We start from the raw sequence: 22,266 nt of genomic DNA, 5'->3' as shown, positions 1-22,266 counted from the left end.
GGGACCGAATCGCATGGCGCAGCTGGAGATATTTGTAAAACTGTGAGGGGCACAACGAGAAGCGAGCCTGAAGTTCCCGGAAGGAGCAAATGCGACTCCCCCGCCACAGATCGCCTAAACAGGAGATCCCAAGGAGATCCCACGCCCGAAATCCTTCCAAGCCCGTAACCTCCCGCAGCCGAGTGCCATGCCAGAGTGGTGTAATGCGGGTCAATTTCCCCGACCACCGGGTATGCCGTAGAGCGGCGCGCCAAGCCAATAAGGGGGCCCGTACAACATCTGGAAGCGACCGAGGAAGCGTCGCCCCGTAGAGCATATTTTGAATAGAAGGGAACCCCAGTAGCTGTACCTCCAGCCTGTAGGCCGGATCGTCCCACCCGCCTGAGAACCAGTCATGGACCACCAGGAGCCGAGTAGCAAGGTAGTATAAATATAGGTTGGTCATGCTCATACCTCCGTCGTGTGATGGAATCCGGCACCGGCCGAGGGCCAGACGGGCCCTACCGCCACCCCATAGAAACTTGGTCGCCATACTATCAAAGTCCCGGAACCACGGACGAGGGAAAGAACAGGGCGTGTTTTGCAGCATGTACAGGAATTTGGGAAGGATCATCATCTTATAGAGAGCAATCCTCCCCAGCGGATTCAATGGGAGCGATTGCCATCTCGCCAGGTCTGATCTGGCCCTGTTGCCCACGGGAGCCACGTTAAGAGCCCAGCAGAGCTCCGGTAGAAGGGTGACCCAGATACCCAGATACTTAAAAGATAGCCTCCGGAGGGGAATATCGGACTGCCAATCGAAGCAATCCCTAGCCGGGTGCAGCGGAACCAAGACCGATTTCCTGGGATTGAGACGGAGACACGACGCCAGACCGAACCGGCGAAGAATCCCACGCACAATAGGACCAGAAGTAGCTGGGTCTGAGAGGTAAAGGAGGACATTGTCGGCATACAGAGCTATTTTATCGGGGACCATGCCCGGCCAGTCCCACCCACGGAGAGCAGGGTCTGAGCGGACCAGAACAGCCAGAGGTTCCATTGCCAAGGCAAAGAGGAGGGGCGAGAGCGGGCAGCCCTGACGCGTCCCTCTTCCAATAGGAAACGGGCGAGATAGAGCCCCATTTATCAGATAAGGCTTTTATAGCAGCAACGTTGGATACCCTCCAAAACAAGGCATTCTTATCAACAGAATGACAGAACACCATTCTAGCTCTGGCTCACAATCTCTACAAAAGAGAGTTCGCTTCTGTCCGTCTCCTCAACTCCTTTCTCAGCATGATGTCTTCCGCCATCCTCATGGTGCCTCATGCACATCTGAAGATGAGACCCTTTCAGGAGTAATTGGACAGATAATGGCTTCAGATAACAGGATCATTCGACGATATCATTCGGATAACACTGATCATGAAAGACTCACTTCTTTGGTGGCAATCTGCCAGCAATCTCTCTCTGGGACTGTCATTCCTCTCTCCTCTTCCAGAGTTTGTTCTGACCACAGATGCATCATTGGAAGGATGAGGAGCGCATCTTCAAGACTTCCAAATAAGTGGAAAATGGAGTCTATCTGTATTCAAAATGCATATCAATTTTTGGGGGAACTGAGGGCGATTTTTCTAGCTCTCCAGTCGTTTCTCCCAAGGATAAGAGCATCCTCAGTGTTCATTCTTACAGATAATACCACCTGCATGCATTATCTAAACAAGCATGGAGGAACAAGATCTCCAGTCCTGTCTTTGGAAGCTCAAAGGATCTGGGAATGGACACTACGACATCACATAACCATCAAGACGGAGCATCTCCCAGGAGTAAAGAACAACCTGGCAGACACCTTGAACAGATTACTTCAAACAAATCCCGAGTGGGGACTCAACCAGCTGATTCTCGATTCCATTTCCCAGAAATGGGGAGCACCCAACTTAGACCTCTTTGCGTCTCAAGGGAACCAGAAATGCCGGTTCTTTGCCAGCAGGGAACCTCAGAGAGGGCCATGGGGGAATGTGTTTTCGATAAGATGGTCAGGAATCTTTGTGTACGCTTTTCCCCCATGCCCCCTCATCTCCAGAGTACTAATGAAAATGAAACTAGAACCAGCTCATTTTCATTGCTGCACATAGGCTCCGCCAGCATTGGTTCATGGAGCTACTCCTGCTGTCACAATCCAAGCCTTATCGCCTGCCAGTGTCAACCACTCTGCTAACCATGAACAAAGGGCAGGTTCTGCATCCGCACCCAGCTTCTCTTCAGTTGCATGCCTAGAACCTGAGTTCAATGAGTTTAAAGATTTAGTCATTCCTCAAGACTGTAGGGACAAATTGTCCAGAGCTGAGTCTACTACTAAAACGTACAGACACCTGAAAACGTTTTTGTTCCAGGTGCCTTTGGAATGACATTAACCCTCTTCTCTCATCTCCAGAACAAATCTTATCTGATCTCTTATCTCTGGCAAAATCAGGTCTGGCGTAGTCTTAATTAAGGGTCCACCTCGCGGCCCTCTTCCGATACAGACACACGTCCGACGCTTCTTCTTTCTGCTCTTCTCGCATCATCAAGCAGTTCATGAAGGGATTATTCAGAACATTACCCCCATTCGGCCTTCTCCGCCAGAAAGGTGCCTTAATGTAGCCCAGTCTCAATTCATGAAACCACTGTTTGAGCCAATTCACAAAATTGAGCGCAAGTTTCTCACATGGAAAGTGACATTGTTGCTCGTGCTTACTTCTGCAAGGAGAGTAAGTGAAATTCAAGCATTCACTATAAAAGAGCCTTACTTGCGCTTCACAGAAGACTATGTTATGCTGAGAACAAACCCTAAGTTCATACCGAAGGTCCCATCTCAGTTTCACCTTAATGAGCCTGTTATTCTGCTCACTTTTTTCTCACATCATTCTTTACTGGCGGAGATATCTCTCCACTCTTTGGTATCAAACGATGCCTTAAGTTTTATTTGCAACAAACAAAACAGCTGGTCAGAATGGAGCAACTGCTAGTATCTTATGGGCTGTCAAAAAAGAACTATTGCACGATGGATCGCTGCTGCTATTTAGCTGTCCTGCTAAGGCGGGTAAACCACTTACGATCACAGTAAAGGCACATTCTACGAGAGCAGTTTCCTCTTCTACTGCTCTTTTTGCTGGTGTACCACTGGACAAGATTTGCCGTGCCGCTACATGGAAGAGTGCTCCTACTTTCACGCAGCATTATTGGGTAGATATGGCACTTATAGAGAAGCAGCTGTGGGGCACGCAGTTCTACGTCATCTATTTCATTAAGGTAAGCCTCTACTATTAGAGGTGTTTTTTCCTTCGCATTATGTGACGTTTGTGTGTGTGTGTATATATATTCTATATATATTTTTTTTATGGTAATTTACTACATTATATCTTATATATCTTTTAGTATATGCATGTATATTGTTACCCACCATCCTCTAAGGGTAGATATGTATACATTGGATTGTTTCTATACATGTTTGTCTATGCAATTGCTAGCTACTCTGATTCAAGCATGTGAATCTTTGAAAAATCCAATACTGGAGAGTAAAATGAGTTACTTACCTGTAACTACGGTTCTCCAGCATGTAGTCTCTTCTTACCGCATGCTCCACATGACCTGAAGAGCCCTTTCTTTGAAGAATCCAACATTTTAAGGAGAAATCTGGAAATATGAAGAGAAAACTGAGCAGAGCTCAGGGAGACTCCCTTTCACACGACGTGTGGTTGAAAATCTGAGGAACCTAGCCTCTCTTGGGATTCTTCTAGAGGGTGCCGTCGCCTAATTGTCTGCTTCTTAAGTTTGGTTCTTTTTTACATAAAATGGATAGGCTATTGTAGTGACTGTTCATTGCATTGTAGCCTATTGTAGTATTATCTACTGCTTTTATTTGTATACCGTGGGACTCCCACTACACAACAGGGATGATTCAAGCATGTGATTCTATGAAAGATACCAATACTGGAGAACCGTAGTTACAGGTAAGTAACTCATTTTCATCTTTCCTGTATCCAATCATTTTGATCCCAATTGTTGCTGTGAGTAGTTTGAGCCAGTTTCAGCCTATCCAGTTCCATACCACTACCATGCAAAACAAGAAACAAGACACTGTGGACCCCTATTTCCTAGCAGATAAAGGAGGCTTTGGTTGCCAGTTGAAGACCGCTCATAGGTCTAGGAGGATGAGTAGGCTGCATCTATCAGTGTTCAGCAACTTTTGTATGTCATCTGTTATGTTCATTAGAGCTGTTTCCGTGCTATATCCTTTTCTAAAGCCCAATTTCAGTGAGTCAAGAAGATTGTTGTAGTCAATATGTTGGTTGAGTTGGGAGACAATAAATTTCTCCAGTATTTTAGCCTGAAGGGAAGGTTGGAGACCGGTCTGAAGTTGTTGAGGTTAGCACCTGGTTTCTTTAGCAAGGGAGTGACTTGTCCTAGTTTGAGGCAGTCTGGCATCAACCCATTGCGCAGGGAGCTGTTTATTATCATTGTCCAGAGAGTTGCAAGGGGCGTGGTTGAGGCTCTTCGCTAAGGAAGCCAGAAAAGGATATGCTAAGTGGGAGGAGGACTTAGAATTCGCAGTCATCTTTGAGATGTCCTCCTCCATGAGCAAGTTGAACGTCCTCCAGCTCCTGTGAGTTGAGGAGGATCCTGGGTTTATATTGCATCCATTGAGCTCATGGTGATTGAGCACCCCTCGGGAGTTCGGCAAGGGTGAGTTGATTCACTCCATTCTAACGGAAGGGTTTGTGGTGGATGGCAGAGTGGTAGTTTAACTAGAGTTTGATCTACGTGATTCGATCAGTGAAGAATTTTGTGACTTTGTCACAGTGTTCTTTGAAGACATGGGGATTCTGTTTTTGCAGGTTTCGAAGTTTGTTCTTTAATGATTTTGAACAGTTCTTTGAGGCGTTGTTTTGAAGAAGAATGCTTCTTTTTCTTTTACAATGTGGTTTTTATATTCTATGCGTTGCACTCTGAGCTGTTGAATGTGGGTTGAGGAGGGTTTTGTTCTCCAGAAGCTTTCTGCCACTCTCAGCTGTCTCCTTTCTGCATGGAGGTCTTTGTTAAACAAGGATCTCAAGGGAGTATCTCGAGGTTTTTTACGTTTTCAGGGAGCTAGTTGGTCTAGGATGGATGTCGTTGAGTTATTGTGGGATATAGGATCGTCAGTTGATAGGTTGTCTGTTGGGGAGCGGGAACTAGAGATATCATTCTATCTTCCAGACCTTCCAGGGTAATCTGACTTATGTCGTTGGACCATTGTATGGTTTTCTGAGTGTGAATTGTGAATAGGAGGAATTTCCGTTTTGTTCATATGGATAGAATGATGTGGTGGCCCGACCAGTTGACTGGAAGGAAGTTATCAAAACTTACCGCTTTGTTGTGGGCTATGATGGCGTCAAGGGTTGAGCCTCTGAAATGCGTTTGTCCTTTGCAATGCTGGTTAAAGTTTTTGCTGAGAAGGAGTTTGCTTAAGGATTGAATAAATGTGTCTTCCTCATCATTCCAGTGTAGATTGAAGTCGGCTAGGAATAAGTTATTGTCGTTGGAAAGTGAGTAGTGCATTATCAGTTCTGACAGGTGTTCTCCGAAGGCGAGCGCGTTGCCTGGTGGGTGATAAAGGAGGTTGCATTTTGTTTGTTATATTGTTCTTCATCTTTGTTTGTGCTGATATGTTCGAATATAGGATAGGAAAAGGAGTCTTTTTCTGCCATGTTGATGTTGTTCTTGTGGATAATGGCTATGCCACCCCCAGGGCGATTCATCCTGTCTTTCTTTTTTTTTTTTTTTTTTTTTTTAGTTGGAAAATCTTTATTGTGCAAATTAGCATCATTACAAATATGGGCCTACAACCACCAGGGCCGGCCGCTAATGTATGCATGTCAATTACTTGACGTCACGAAGCAGCGACTGATCCCCAGAGGCTCAGCAGGGTTACAGGAGACATTATCTGCAACTCAGAAGCTAGGCAGGATACAAATATTTTAAATTTTAAGGGAAAAGAACAAACAAAAACAAAACTCAAGGCGAGAAACAGTCTAGACGGTGTCGAGCGCCGATGGGGGGGGTCCCACCATACCAGGTAAAGAATCAGGAGGACAACAGCGATGACCAGTGGGGGGGGGGGAGGCAGCGGGGAAGTCAGAACAATCAGACAAAAGGGTACAGTATTCCAGGAACCATCCTGTCTTTCTTGATGATGGAGAAGCCATGAGGGACTAGTAGGTCAAGGATTGGATAGGAGGAGTCCTTTAGCCATGTTTTGGTGATGAATGTGATGTCTGTCATGGTTCAGGATGGTTTCCGAAAGGTCTGTTCCACGCTTAGTTGTTGATCTGCAGTTTATGAGCATACAGTTGATGTTCCTGCTGCTGTTGGGCTTCTGAGAGGGTGGAGCCAGGGGGATCTTGATGTGGTAGGTTGGTGGTTTGGCAATTTTTGGAAGGTTAATGTCTTTCCATTCCAGTAATCACCTGTATCTTGGAGGTGGGGTTGTCTTGGGTTGAAGTCCTGTCATCGGTCGTGGCTAAGGCCGTTTCTTCCCTCAGAGACATTCCGGGGGACAATTTTTTCTGTCTGTGTGCTAGGCTATCGAGAGAAGTAGTGAGCCAACTGTGAGGATGGACCTTGGACGTTCATGGGATTTGTCTTGAGGTGTAGGAGGACGGGAGGTGAGTGCTTTGGGCCAGTTCAGGATCAGACTTTAGGATCATTAGGATATTGTTATTGCCCTGCATTACTTTATTGCGTTGATTTTCCATGTGAGTTAACCGTTCCGTCAGATCAGTCGTGGACACCGGCTTAAGTGAGGAGTGAGAGGAGTAGTTGATGTGAGATTTATCTTGTGCATGGCATTCTAGGTACAAAGGGTATAGGTCAGTGAGAGCGAGGGTTGAGTTGCTGTGTGTTTCTACCCTGGTTTGGTCGGGGTTGGAGTAGGGATTCAGGAAGTATCTTTGTACTTTAGCCTTTGTCAAGTCGAGCGGACTAGGGGGCCGTTTGTTAAATGCCAGATGGCAGGTACCTCTGGGACTGCGTTCCTAGTGGCGTGGGAGAGAGAAGTGGGGGTTGGTTCGTTTCTGCGTTTAGCTGGGTGGTCTCCAGCTTGAAGGTGCAGGAGTGTGAGACATTCAAGAGGGGTGGAGGAGGTAGGGTCTGTTGGGGCGGTGGTGTGGGCAGAGAGTGTTATGGCAGAGGAGCTAGAGTTGGTATGACTAGAGGGGTCTCATGTGTTTTCCCTCCTGCATTATAACCCCAGGTGGAGGTTGGGTCTGCACAGGGTAGTTGGTCTTGAGGTGAACGGCATTCCTTAGTGTTGTGAAAATTAAGTCAAAGGAACGTGGAATTATGTCATTATCTTGGATCATGATACTTCCGTTTCTGTAGATGGTTATGGTGGCTTTGCCTTTGAAGGTGGGAGAGTTGGCAATCGTCTGTTTTCGGTGGTACGGGATGTTGGTGGATTTTGTAATATTATGGAGGTTAGTTAGGGTTGTGCACCATTTTACAGGCCACGATGTGTGGAAGATTAGACAGGTTTTCTTTAGAACTTCAGAGATGTTGTATATATCAGCTATGAGTGTTTCGGGGTGTTGCTTGATCAGTCTGTGTTTCGGGTTTTTGGTGGCATTAGCTGAAAGGTTTGGCCGTGAGATATGGAGAATGAGTTTGGTCTGAGGGGTTTCAGGTTGCTGGGAAGTGCAGAAGCAGGGGATGCTGTGGAAGTGATCTCACCCAAAAGCTGACTCACTACAGCAAGGGGCTAGGAGGCATAGTCAGGGGAAAGCACAGACTGGTTAAGTCTTCATTGTTTCGCCGATATTCCACCCCATGCAAAACACAATTGTCCACCATCTGTGACCAAGGCTCAGTCTACTGCTCCTTCGACTAGAGCGAGAAGGCCCAATAGATATCCGCACACTTCTGCTATCGATATAGGGCCAGAGTAGAGCAGAAACCTGTATGGGATCTCAGCTCTGACACAGGTCACGTCCAACCCTTCAATCAGGCATCCTCACCACTCCGCAGCGGCCGTGTGTGTCCAAACAGGGACGGCTGTGCTGCTCTGGTCAGGCTCGCCAGCGGCGCCCTGATGATCTTCCGCACCAGAACGGATCTTGCCCGGACTTGACTTGGGGGCGCTCCGCAGACTGCCGTGAGCCTAGTCCGGACCGCTGGCGACACTGCACCCTGTGTGATCTGCTCAGCCGGGGCTTCCTGTCCTGGGCCAAGGGTCGCATCGCGCTTTCCGCTCCATCAGGACCAGTAGGAGTGCGTAAAGAACTCACCTCAAACCGCAGTCGGGGTAACGGGGCACCCACTCATCCAGCGATGGCAGACTCACAGAAATGAGTCTTCGGTTGATGAGTCTCCGCTCCCTCTGGTCTAAGAGTCTTCTTGTTCAGTTTTGGTCACCTTGGAAGGTGGATGGCCAGGGCATATCAAGAATTTTCACGGATAGTGATCCCTGCCCTCGAGGAGCTCAAAAAGAACACCCCTGTTTCATCAGCCATCTTATCTTACAATGCCCCTGTATGACTTTCATTGTAGAAGTTATGCATAGGCCATACACCATCAATACACGGTAGGAAAACATGGAAGAACTTGGCTGTAACAGTTGAGGGCACGTCGCTAGGCTGCTTTGTTAGAGGTGGGAGATTACGCAAGAGTGCCAAACAAACTTTAAAGCTGGAATGTCTGTAGGAGAAACTTCCTCCAGTGCTGCTTGCTGTGCACACTTTGCTAGCGTGTTAGAAAGTAAGGGAGGAAGACCTATGGCTACTTGTATCGTAATAAAGATATTTTTCTTGTTTCCTCCTTTCTGTTCTGTATGTCTGTTTTTGAATTTTCAAACCCACTGGACCTCTTCAGTCTGCCCCAATGTACCAGTACTTGGAGCGGAAAATGTTCAAAGAAGCCTATCAGATCGCTTGCCTGGGGGTCACGGACACAGACTGGAAAGAACTGGCAATGGAGGCACTGGAAGGTCTGGATTTTGAGACCGCAAAAAAGGTATAACCCTTAAGAATGGATAGTTTTAAATGTTGTCTTATAGTGACTGATACTAGTTTTTACCCAGGCCTATTGATGTTGTAATTAGTCATTATGTTAAAAATCATTTCATAGTCATATTTAGCTCTTTTTCATTTCTGGCACCTTTTGCATGTAAAAAAATCAGAATTGTGTATCTGTGTATGCATACATTGGCTTCAGAAACCAAATATTCTGTGAAGTAACCTGGAAATCTGCCACATGTCCAGTGCTTCGGAGTAACTGGTGAGGCATCGGTCACTGAGCCTGATAGGTTATTAATATGTCAGGCACTAGTCTGTTTATAATTCTACCATTGTTCCTATTGATGGGTTTGTCTGTGTTTCCTTTTGAATCCACTGATCAGTAGTGACTGTTTGGTTGCGTACCCACTGGCAAAGTGACATTGTATTGAATAAACAGCAGCAGTGATTGAAAAGAACGGGAAATGCAATGCAAATTTCTAGGAGAAATGAAAACTGATTTCAAGTGTTTTTTTTTGTCTTGCTCAGCCTCCAAGATGGGGCTTTGTAAATCTCTAGCCCTAAGGATTTTGTGGCTGCCAAACATACCATACCTCCACTGCAATTCCATGTCGCAGTCTCTATGAATAACATTAGTTTATCATGATTGGTTGCAGGACTGCCCATACTTTGATGCACCCTCAAGCTGATACAGCTCAGGGGAATGAGTTAAAACTTAAGCTTGTCCCAAAGGCCATGGTTCCTATTTGGAAGCTACTGAAGCTGACAATAGATTTAGCAATCAAATAACCTCCCCAGAGATAATGAACTGGAGAATTTCATGTCTTGTAAATAGGTTGTTGGGACTGACATTGTTTGGCGGTGATGGGTCTCACTTAACCCACTGGTTCTCACAAACATCTGGGGGAAACATTGTTTTAGGGTTAGAATTCTGACACCCCTTTGAAATGTGATATCTTTAGATGGTTGACTATGGCCAACAAGGCACATCCCAATGACCCAGGACCCAAGATGAAATGGGGAAAATCTTGTGGTCCTCATAGGCTCAGGCGAGCGTTGAGGGCCCGCAAAGTCAAGTGAGTCAGTGGACACTGGAGGCTCACCAAGAGGCCCAGTCCTTCTTTGGCCACAGTGGTTCATCAAGCATCTATCTGCTGTAACAAATTTCATTGGCTTCAGTCACAGCTATCTGGCTTCAGGCTCAATTTCTTGACTCGTCTTCTAGGTAGATCACATTTGGGCGGGCCCTATTCTTGACCTCAAGGTCAGGCTAACAGTTATTATTTCATTCTGACGGATACGTCTGACCACTGACTTCTCACCTTTAGACTATCCTAAGGTGCCAGACTGGATATGCATGCATTACTCCCTTGTGCCAGTAGGTGGTAGCCTTTGCAGGGACTGTCGCAAATAGATGACTATGACTGAGTCCTATGAGGTCGGCCTCTGGTTTTTTGGTCCGGCGCTTGACGCCAAGTCATGTGAGGCAGGCACCGTTATGAACCTAGAGGTGGCCTGGTAATGCAAAGCCGAGGTCCAAGACTTCCGATAAGCTGAGATTAAATTTGAAGCACAAGAAGACAAATTGAAGTTGAAGCAGGATTTGTACAAGTCCCGCCACTCTCAGCATGAGAAGTCGCGAGAATCTCAGGGGGCCTCATGGTCTTGCTCTGGGTCCCCCGATGAAGAGCTGATTCTGCAACTGATCCCAATGTATCCACACCATCGCAAGTAACGCAAAAGAACTCTTCAGCGTCATACAACAGTTCACCAAACCATCCAGCGAAGCCACGGATGTCACACCATCTCAGGATCTCTGCAACAAGCTCGGCTTCTACTTCCACCTGAAAATCAAGGCCCTCCTCGACAACTTCAGCGAACAGACTCCGGACACCACCCCCCTCTCCACCAACGATAACCAGCCGACCATCACCACTTGGAAACCTGCCACCACTGAAGACACCGTCACGACCATGAAGAACACCCACTCAGGAGCCCCCACGGACTCCTGCCTACCGCACATCTACCACAGAGCTGCCGTCGCCATAGCACCAAAACTGGGCCGGACCATCAATGCCTTCCTCGAATCCAGCATCTTCCCCGACAACTGGAAGCGGGCAGAGGTCAAACGAGGATCCGCCCTCAACTGGATCCGCTTCTTTCTCTACGGCAGAACCCAAAGAATCAGACTCCCTCCCTCCCTCCCTTCCTCTCCGAACCTAAAGAGGGCAACTGTGGAGTACTCCAAGGATCCTCGCTCAGCCCCACGCTCTTCTCCTACGTCGCTGCAAAGACCCGGAATGAGCTCCCAGTCAACATCTGACGCTCCCCCACTCTGCACACCTTCAGGAAGAGCCTCAAGACCTGGCTCTTCGACTGATCCCGCGCCTTGAGACCCTCACGGGTAAGTGGCGTGCTTTATAAACCAATGATTGATTGATTTATTGATTGAATGTATCCAAATGTTTCTGGGTTAATCGATGACATCACAACAGATTGAGGCCTTTGGATAGGTCATGTTGTGGATTTTCAAAACCCTCTGATTCCCTCTGGCATGCCTTTGGGCTCCAAGGATCCATGAAAGCCACCAATTGGGATACCACCAGAAGGGTCCGCCCTCCGTGCCATCTGTGCATCCAGAATCTGTCTCCGGTTCCTCTCTGATGACAGAACTGACTTTTATTCTGGCACCAAAATCCAATCTGGTTCCTACGACACTCATACTGATGCTGCTAGTGGCAAACAAGAGAGACTCCTTGGCAAGACCCCAAAAATCTCTTTAAGCTTCCCCATTGATCACACCAAAGACCACAATGTGGATAATTACCTTTTTTGTGGGGTTCTCTGGGGGGGCAAGGAAAGGCAAGGCAGTGCAGAATAGACTCTGTCAAGGCTGGATAGACCTCTGTATTAAGACCTGCTACTCATTGCCCAAAAAAGAGCCCTGGAGGATTTGAGAAACTGTTCCACCAGGGCTAAGGCTGCCACCTCTGCAATGGCATGCGGAGTACCTGTCCTCCACATCTATCAGGCTGCGATGTAGGTGTCCGTGCACACATTCATGAACCACTACTGCCTTGACAGCCACGTCTGACATGAAGGACATTTTGGCTGTTTCTGCAGAATTTGTTGGCCTGACCCCTCTCCACAGACCATCCACCTTCGAAGGTACTGCTTTGGTACCTGTTATAAAGGTGAGAAGTATCAATCAGAGGAACAAGTTAGTAACCATCTGTAACACTCTTTATGGTGGATACGCTATCTAACCCCAGATTCCTCGCTGCTCTCCCACCTCCCCTTTCTGAGGAGTGGTCTCTTTTAACCATTTAAAAAGGTCCTACTTTAGAGCTCTGCACACTGGTTACGACAATTGTTTTTTGCTCTGCATCTGAGGATGTGGAAAGAGTCAAACAAGAAACGGACATTTGGCACGCAGAGGTGGTACTTCTATGCTGCTTGACTCTGTCACTTCCAGGGTAAACTTGAGCCAATATGAAGCTACACTGCTGCAGGAGCACTGTTTACGAAAATTCTGGATCCAGTCTGGTGTAGGGCTATTCTAAAGGTGAGGAATCTGTGGTTAGATGGAATAGCCACCAGAAAGAGTATTACCGAAGGTAAGTAACTTCTTATTTGAGGCACTCTCACTGCTCATTGCACTAAAGTGAGCTTCAAAATTAACTAGCAGACCATCAAAAAGAGACCACTATGTTACTAATGTAACAGGCAAAAGAACCCATCCGTTACTCGCACAGGACTAGAGGCATTTATTTACGATATTTTCTATTTCTAAAAAAGGAAAAATGAGGATTTCGAGCCAATCCTCGATCTGTGCATGGCCTAGAAATGGATCAGAAGGGAAAAATTGTGCATGGTAATTCATCATCAAATTTTCCCACATCTTGAGCAAAAGAATTGGATGTGTGCAAAAAATGGGGCTATTAGTTGAGGGGGAAGTGCCCACCACAATTAATCACAATCCTTATCAAGGTGGACCACTAAATAAACGTGAGCTCAACCCCTTGGTAGCTAAAGCAGAGAGCAGACAGGCGTAACTTAGAAGTAATTTGTAAAGTATTATGCAGTAGTGAAACTAATAAAGTTGAAATCCAAAACAATAAAAATGCCAAAACAAATTAGAAAAACAGAATAAAATGTAGTAAATAAAATACGCCAAAAATGACAAAAATCCAATAATGGGAACCAGAGATATATATTTTTTTATTTTTAAGAAGAAATAGCTCAAGAATTACAAAGTGCCACTGATAATCAATGGGTAGACTAGATCAGGACCTAGGCACCATTTGATGCTGACTGTGATGGGAGTGCGGCTTATCCTGGACAAACAATTTTACCTTGTAACATAGCTCTTTAAGTAGCAATCCAACACAGGAGTACACTTCTAAAGCCCCCAAGGACCTTAGGGGACTCAAAGGGTTTCAAGTAAAGACTAAACTGCAGCGTCACGTCCAGTTTCCACTGGTCCGATGACCGCCTGTGCTTGCCCTAGCCAATGTGGGCTAACCTACCCATGTTGGGCATTTTCAAGATAGTGAACTTCTCCAATCACAAAACTTGGACACTGAGGGTGTTCGTGGGGAGTATACTATGATAATTCTAGTGTCCTCCCACATCCGACACCAAAATCGAGGTAGAGGCAGTCTTTTGAAAGCAACTCAGAGACAGAAGTCTGTTAGAACAAAGCTGAGTTTTTCAGTAGCCAGGCAGTGAATACACAAGAATTGTTTTGACAACCTGCCCTCGCCCTTTGAATTGCACTCCACGTGTTATATGCCAAATAGTAGCAGAACTGTTAAGCCGGTCTTGACACTTCATCAGGATTTGACACTAATGACAAAACGAGCCCCACCGCGATTAGAACCTGCTTTGCTCCTTGGGGTAACAAAGGAAGGGCTCTGCCCAGGTGTCAGCTAACATTTACCTGTGACTGTTTAGCCTCTTTGAATTGCATCCCAAGTGTTATATGAAGAAAAAAAACAGCAGACCTTTATAGCAGGATTTGACACTTTAATTTTCTAAGTAAAGGTATTCATCCTGTACTTACATTTGGCGTATGCAAAGAGCAGTTTCATCAATGTCTACCTGTTCGGGCTGGACTGTTCCCATGAGGCACAGGGTCAGACGGATTTGCATATGGCCATGTCTGAACTGGGGTGGTGGAGTGAGCTAAAGAATGATGATGTATTAAACCCAGATCAGTTGACTGGGGGTAAGTGTTTGATTCGCTCAAATGCTCCGTCCATCATCCCCTTTGGTATTGCTTTGTTCGCCCTAAGTTGGCAGGGTATGCCCAGACGTGGGTCCCTTGCTCACTTTGCCACTGGATTCAAGATAGCCTGGCTGATGAGGGTTATGAACCCGAAACCGGTCCCAGGATGCTTGTTTCCGGTCCAGGGAAGACATGGCTTGGCAGTTCGGGCTGGACTGTTCCCATGAGGCTCAGGGTCAGACTGATTTGCATATGGCCATATCTGAAAGAAACACGTTAGTTAGATTCCTCACCTTAGAATATCCCCAGTCGTCAGACTTGATCCGGAAGATTTTTGTAGCAATACCCCTAGCGCGTCGCTAGGTGTCATCTGCGGCTCCGCGTCCGTCGTTGGCGTCGTGTGCCGGAATGACATCGTTGGAGTACTTAGACGCCGCCCTTGCGGGCTGACGTCAGTTCTTCTTTTTTCCGCACCAGTAAGCGCCGATCCGGGAGAGCTACCCCTTTAGTCATTTTTTGACTAACTTTTTTTACTCTTTTTGGTCACTTTCTCGACTCTGGTGCCGGTAGGATGCCTGGTTTCAAGGCCTGCGACGACTGTCACCGACTGATGTCGGTGACCGATCATCACCGCCGGTGCCTGTACTGCTTGGGCCTCGACCACGACGCGGAGTCGTGCTCCGATTGTATGGCCCTGACCTCGAAAGCTAGGTGGGAGCGGTCCCTCGAGCTTCGCCTCTCGCTCCCGGTCCAGGAGGAGGTCCAAGGATCGGTCGCGGAGCCACACTCGACATCGTCGCTCGTCTGGCTCGAAGTCTTCGGGTAAGTCGAAGCGCTCCAAGAAGTCCAAGAGGCGACACCGCTCTTCGGACTCTCCTCGCCGGTCGCGCGACCGAGGGTCAGGGTGGTTCCACCCCCGCGGCTCCGCCGGAGCCGCAGGCGCCACGCACGTCCCCATACCCGCCAGTCCCTGGGACTGACGCGACGCCGGCAGAGGTCAGTGCCTTCCTCTCGGCCATGAGGAGCCTGGCCCTGCCGTCGACGCCCGCTGGCGTGCCTTCGGGCCCCGCGGACTCGACTGAGCGACCTTGTGCGCCGGCGGCTCCGGCCCCGGCGCCGTTGGAGGCTCCGGCCCCGACGCCGCAGGTCCCCGATGGGCCAGAGCCTGGGCCCCCGTCGACGCCGGTCGGCGTCGACACCGGTGCCACCTCCGACGCCGACTCCGGTCGACGTCGATCCCCGGTTCAGCCCCTGTCCGGTCCCGACGCCGATGCGGCGCCGCCCGACGCCGCATCCGACGCCGCTAGAGACACATCATGTCTATCGACCGGCTCCGATCATTCCTCCTGTTTACCAGGAATCGGATGACTGGGGCGACTGGGAGGGGTCCGAGGACCCTTTTGGCCCTTCAGGGCCAACTTGCACAGGACTAGGCAGATGAACTGGGGGAGGCCAGTGGTTTGGATACCTCACCGGACACTGGATTCATCTTTCCTCCGACTGTGGCTTCGGAGGAGGGTGCAGCTTTTTCTGTGGTGCTGCGCAAGGCGGCTGCGGCCCTTGGGCTTGAGTTGCCTGCCGTGGCTGTGAGGACTGACATCCTCACTAAGGTGCTTCAGTCTGCCGCATGCTCCACTGAGCCTCTGTTGCAATTCAATGAGGCCCTCATTGACGTTCTGCAGGGCACCTGGTCCAAGCCCTCCACAGTCCCTCCTGTGGATAGGAACGTTGCCAGGCGCCACCGCCCTGCTCCGGGCGACCCCAGGTTTCTGTCACAACACCCCACCCCCGAGAGTCTGGTTATCCAGGCCTCTATCTCCCAATCCTCCTTCCCGTCCGCCCCACCGGACCGGGATTCCAAGAGACTGGAACAGTTCGGTAAAAAGCTGTTCTACTCGCTCAGTTTGGGCCTGCGGTCTTTGAACACCGCCTGTCTCTTGGACCGTTATTCCCACTCTCTGTGGGATACGGTGGAGGACGTGCTGCCCCTGTGCCCGGAGGAGGCCCGGGCACGGCTTTCCTCGGCTCTGGCCGATGGGAGAGATGCAGCGCGCCATGCCATCCGATGTGGACTCGACACTACGGACTCGCTGGGTAGGGCGATTTCTACCACGGTGGCGCTTCGACGTCACGCCTGGCTGCGGTCCACGTCCTTTTCAGGGGATGTCCAGAGCACTCTCATGGACATGCCTTTTGATGGCGCTCGCCTTTTCGGTGAGAAAGCGGACAGTGCGCTGGCTCGCTTAAAGGACTCCCGGGCTACGGCCAAGTCCTTGAGCCTCTCGGCCCCGCGGCCACAAACTTCCACTTTTCGCTCCTTCCGTGGCCAAGGAAGGGGCACCTCCTCACGTCCGCCTAGCCACCGGCCGCAGAGCCAGCCTGCACGCGGTCGCGGACGTGGTTTCTGCCGAGGCGGTTCTGGAGGACAACGCGGTCAGTCCACATCCACCCCGGCAGCATCCGCCTCAAAGCCTTCCTAGTCCGAGCTTTCAGGCCCATTCCTCGCCAGTGAGGGGCCGGGTTCGCCATCACCTGCTCCACTGGCGTACCATCACTTTGGACAGGTGGGTGCTGCAAATCGTCCGAAGGGGCTACTCCCTCCCCTTCGAGACGACCCCTCCACCCATGCCACCACAGCACCACCGTATCTCGGAGGATCATTTGAATCTTCTGCGATAGGAAGTTTCGGCCCTCTTGGCCAAAGAGGCCGTCGAGCGCGTTCCGAGCCCAGAAGTAGGTCGTGGTTGTTATTCCCACTACTTTCTGGTTCCCAAGAAGGGCAAAGGGGGCCTACGCCCTATCTTGGACCTCCGGAACGTCAATGCCTTCCTCCGGAAGGAACGGTTCAAAATGTTGACTTTGGCTCAGGTTCTAGCTGCCCTAGACCCTGGAGACTGGATGGTAGCGTTGGACTTGCAGGACGCATATTTCCACATCCCCGTCCTGCTGGCCCACCGGTGTTACCTGCGATTCACGGTGGGTCAGGAGCACTTTCAGTTCACCGTGCTCCCCTTCGGCCTTACCAGTGCCCCTCGGGTGTTCACGAAAGTGATGGCGGTGGTCGCAGCTCATCTGCGCAGGTCAGGGGTTCCAGTCTTCCCCTATCTCGACGACTGGTTGTTGAAGGCGGGCTCGCCCCAGGCAGTCGTCTCCCACCTCCAGACTACGGCGGATCTCCTGCATTTGCTGGGGTTTTCCATCAACGTGCCGAAGTCACACCTGAGTCCCTCTCAGAAGCTCCTCTTCATCGGAGCGGTTCTCGATTCGGCGCAGTTCCGGGTTCATCCGCCGGAACAGCGGGTCCGGGATATACAGGCCCTGATTCCCATCTTTCGGCCTCTATCCTGGGTTTCGGTCAGGCTAGTGTTGCGGCTTCTGGGGCTGATGGCCTCCTGCATCCTACTAGTGCATCACGCCAGGCGGCGCATGCGGGCTCTGCAGTGGGACCTGAAGTTTCAGTGGGCCCAGCATCACGGCAACCTGTCCGACCATGTCTTGATCTCGGAGGGCACTGCACAGCAGTTGCAGTGGTGGCTCACGGACCGCGATTGGGTCACGGGCAAGAGCCTCTCCCTACCCCTACCGGAGTATGTCGTAGTGACAGATGCGTCCCTCCTGGGATGGGGTGGCCATAAGGGAGAGGCAGAGATCAGAGGCCTCTGGTCTCCGGCAGAGTCTCGCCTCCACATCAACTTGTTGGAGCTGAGAGCGATCCGACTTGCACTGAAAGCCTTCCTTCCCTCTGTCCGGGGAAGTGTTGTGCAGGTGTTCACGGACAACACCACCGCCATGTGGTATTGCAACAAACAGGGCCGGGTGGGGTCGTGGACCCTTTGTCAGGAGGCTCTGCGCCTCTGGACATGGCTGGAACACCAGGGCATCACCCTGGTGGTTCAACATCTGGCGGGCTCTCTGAACGCCAGAGCAGACGAACTCAGCCGCCGGTGCATGATGGATCATGAATGGCGTCTGAACTCCGAGGTTGCGCAAGGTCTCTTTCAGCAGTGGGGAGAGCCTTGATTAGATCTATTCGCCACCGACGAGAACGCGCAATGTCAGCAGTTCTGCGCGTTGGAATTTCCAAGGCGGCACTCGCTCGGCGACGCTTTTCGTCGCAAGTGGAGTTGCGGTCTGTTGTACGCCTTTCTGCCTATACCACTTCTGCCCAGAGTGCTGAAGAAGATCAGGCGCGACCGGGCCCAAGTCATCTTGGTGGCTCCAGATTGGGCACGAAGGTACTGGTATCCCGAGCTACTCAGTATGTTGACCGATCCTTTGATACGTCTGCCCCTTCGGGAGGATCTTCTGTCGCAGCAGCAGGGGACGGTCCTCCACCCGAACCTGTCCAGCCTCCACCTCCATGCATGGAGATTGAGCGGCGGCAGTTGATGCCATTTGACTTGCCTCCTGAAGTCTGTGATATCATTCTGGCAGCCAGGCGTCCCTCCACAAAGACGGTATACGCCTGCCGGTGGAACACATTTGTGGCATGGTGCACAGCAAAGGCTGTGGATTCCCTTTCCGCCCCTCTTTCTGAGGTTCTCCTCTTTCTTCTTTCTTTGGCCCAGCAGGGCTCTGCCCTGGGCACCTTGAAAGGTTATCTTGCTGCCATCTCTGCCTTCTTACGGCTTCCTGATCAGCCCTCTCTTTTCAAGTCCCCTGTAGTGTCACGCTTTCTTAAAGGCATTACTCACACGTTCCCTCCTGTCCCTTTCGTAATGCCTCAGTGGGACTTGAATCTTGTCCTAACATTTCGGATGTGCGCTCCCTTTGAGCCTCTTCACAATTGTCCTCTTCGTCTTCTGACTCTTAAGACTGCTTTCCTGGTAGCCATCACCTCGGCTAGACTGGTGAGTGAGCTCCAGGCTCTATCGTCCAAGCCTCCTTTTCTATCTGTTCATCCGGACAAGGTTGTCCTTCGGCCTCGTCCTTCCTTTCTACCGAAAGTGGTGACCCCCTTTCATCTTGGGCAATCTGTCACCTTGCCCACCTTCTTTCCTCCTCCGCATCCTTCCAAAGAGGAAGAGCGGCTCCACCGTCTGGACCAAAAACGTGCGCTCTCCTTTTATTTGGACCGCACAAAACCGTTCCGAGTGGACGATCAGCTTTTCGTTGGCTACGTGGGTGCAAAGAAGGGAAAAGCTGTGCACAAACGGACCATCTCCCGGTGGGTCGTTTTGTGTATAAAAATCTGTTATTCCTTGGCAAAAAAGGACCCTCCTGTTGGGCTGCGAGCCCATTCTACTCGGGCCACGGCGGCTACTACTGCTTTGGGACGGGGAGTCCCTTTGCAGGACATCTGTCAGGCGGCGACGTGGGCTTCGCTGCACACGTTTGCCAGGCACTATTGCCTAGACAGCCAAGTCCGGAGGGATGGCTTCTTTGGCCGTTCTGTCCTCCAGGACTTTCTGGTGTGATCTTGGTTCGCAGACCCTCCACCGGGGTTGGTATTGCTTGGGTATCTATTCTAAGGTGAGGAATCTAACTAACGTGTTTCTTTCAGATGAACAAGTTACTTACCTTCGGTAACGATGTATCTGTAAGAAACATTAGTTAGTTAGATTCCTCACCGACCCACCCATCCTCCCCGTTCTGCGAACTGACATCTAGGGTTAAGGCTATCCTTTTCAGGGCCCTAGATTTTTTGGCACCAGTGTCGGTCTCTTGCATGGCTCTGCGTTCCTGGCGCGGAAAGCTATGTACAAGAACTGACGCTGCGCGCGAGGGCGGCGTCTAAGTACTCCGACGTCATTCCGGTGCACGCCGCCAATGACGGACACGGAGCCGCAGACGACGCCTAGCGACGCGCAAGGGGTATTGCTACAAAAATCTCCCGGATCCAGTCTGACGCCTGGGGATATTCTAAGGTGAGGAATCTAACTAACTAATGTTTCTTACTGATACATCATTACCGAAGGTAAGTAACTTGTTCGTCTGAACTGGGGTGGTGGAGTGATCTAAAGAATGATGATGGTTTAAACCCAGATCAGTTGACTGGGGGTGAGTGTTTGATTTTCTCAAACGCTCCATCCATCATCCCCTTTGGTATTACCTTGTAGCTATAGCAGCTTACAGGAAATAGTTCAAAAAAGCATCTGTAGCTAATCCGCCTTTTCTAAGTGGTCATCCTAGATTTTTCACCTTTTGTTGGATGATGTGTTTGCTAGTTTTACAACTCTATGCGCTTTACCCTTCCTAACCAGTAATAAAGTGCATGTGCCTCCCTTTAATATGGTTAAATTGGCTTATTCCTAATTGGAATCTTTAACTTGCTTAGAAGTCCCCAGTATATGGTGTAGAAAGTGCACCCAGGGCCTTGAAGATCAAAGGTTACTTGTGGACTGCTATCCACTATACTGGCGTTCAAACAGGACTATAAGCCTACCCTATGTAGCCTGACTGTAGCAGTGTAAAAACTGCAATTCCACCTGTCAGCCCCTTTTGACAGGTAAAAATATTCCTTTTAATTATTAAAAAGTCACTCCTATGTAGACCTGTTAGCCCAAATGGCAAGGTATCTGATATTCAAAAGTAGAATATGTAGACCTTTAAAGTTAACATGTCCTTGCAGTGACTAGCACCCAAAAGCTATTTTCACTGAAGGAAGGTTGGCTGGGCCGTAGAGCAACACTAAGAAGCAATATTAAATACTAAAACTGTATCTCTGGAATGGGACCAGCTAGAAAAATAATTAAACAACTATGTTTATTACTAAATATCTAATTCACTGTTGAAGTAGGATTTTTTTGTAAATATGAAAGGAAAAGTAACTTTTAGAAAGTTACTTTTTCCTTGTGTTATGTTCCTGAGCCTAATTTGCTTTCGCTCTCCAGCTTCTCCTAGCCTGTGCTCAGCCTTGAATAGATGAGAAGTGCCTCCCAGGAGCGAAGAATAGGCTGACCTGAATGGACAGACATAGCTCCTCTAAAGTCAACAAAATATGCAGAGTAGGGGCTGAGGGTCTTTTTTGACAGCACAGTGTATTATCCTGCTTGACTGGTTTGTTAAGACAAGGGTCACACTTGAAAGGGAGGGAACAGGATGCCAAGACAATTCTTGTGTATCCTCTGGTTGCTGAAGGACCATGCTTTTGTCCAACTAGACATCTGTCTCTAGGTTTGTTGTGGGTACAGTGCCTGCTTCATCCTAGATGTTGGTGTTCGATGTGAGAGGACACTAGGATTACCATATTACACTCCCCACTCACGCTTCCAACCTCAGAGCCAAAGTGTAGGATGGCTGAAAATCATCACCATCTTGAAAATTACCAAAACACTTGTCATTTGGGGTCTGTTTTCCGTAAGGCAAACAGGAACTGCTGCAACAGTGGGTTCTTCAGAGCCTGTCTCAGACCCTTTACTTCATTGGTCAGAGAGTAGCTAGTAGTGTCTTAGGGCACCCCCACCCCCAGGCCGTTGAACCCTAAAAGCTGGAGACTCGCCCAGCCTTCTTGAGATCACTTTCTGGACCAGTGGAAAATCAGATGAGGACAGGACCTGCTGTCTGTGACCTGGGAGGGGCTCTGATGGACTGAACCTGCTCGTGTTTGTATCTAGGACAAACAAGTGAACTTAAGGGTCATTTGGCTGACCTCCTGTGTAGGTTACATAGCCATGATTAGTTAAGAGGCCTTTTTCTGGGATTACCCAGCTACCCAGTAGCAACTGGACTTGACTGCACCCTTCTCTTGGCCTCTGCCTAACACACTGTGAGTGCTTAAATGCCTCCCCAGAGGTCCTATGGGCCATAAAGGTGTACTCCTGCAGTTGGTTGGGATATAAAAGACTAACAGGCACATGCATCAAAGCAAAAACCGGTCGCAAACGGGCAGATTCTCTGAATCTGCCCCTTTGCGACCTGTATTTTTGCATTTGGGATGCATCATCCCAAATGCAAAAATCGCAATTTAAGTAATCTCTAAATTGCGATTACTTAAATTGCGATTGCATTTAAGGAATCTCAAATTGAGATTCCTTAAATGCAATGCATTAAAGTTGAACTTCATGGTAATTTGCAAAAACGTTGAAA

At 49.3% G+C, this 22,266-nt stretch overlaps 1 protein-coding gene across 1 annotated transcript in view; it reads left to right on the top strand.

Annotated features, from left to right (window-relative positions):
* The window catches only part of IFT122 (intraflagellar transport 122), a 453,095-nt gene that overhangs the window by 187,573 nt on the left and 243,256 nt on the right, over nucleotides 1–22,266 (top strand). The window contains exon 15 of the mRNA XM_085624471.1: nucleotides 8,866–9,006. Coding sequence (XP_085480597.1) covers nucleotides 8,866–9,006 — 141 coding nt within the window. The remainder of the gene's footprint in view (nucleotides 1–8,865; nucleotides 9,007–22,266) is intronic.

The sequence above is a fragment of the Triturus cristatus genome, chromosome 9, assembly GCF_964204655.1.
Source record: "Triturus cristatus chromosome 9, aTriCri1.1, whole genome shotgun sequence".
NCBI lineage: Eukaryota > Metazoa > Chordata > Amphibia > Caudata > Salamandridae > Triturus > Triturus cristatus.
Note: the sequence above shows the minus strand (reverse complement) of the source record. Positions and strands in the feature narration are given on the sequence as shown.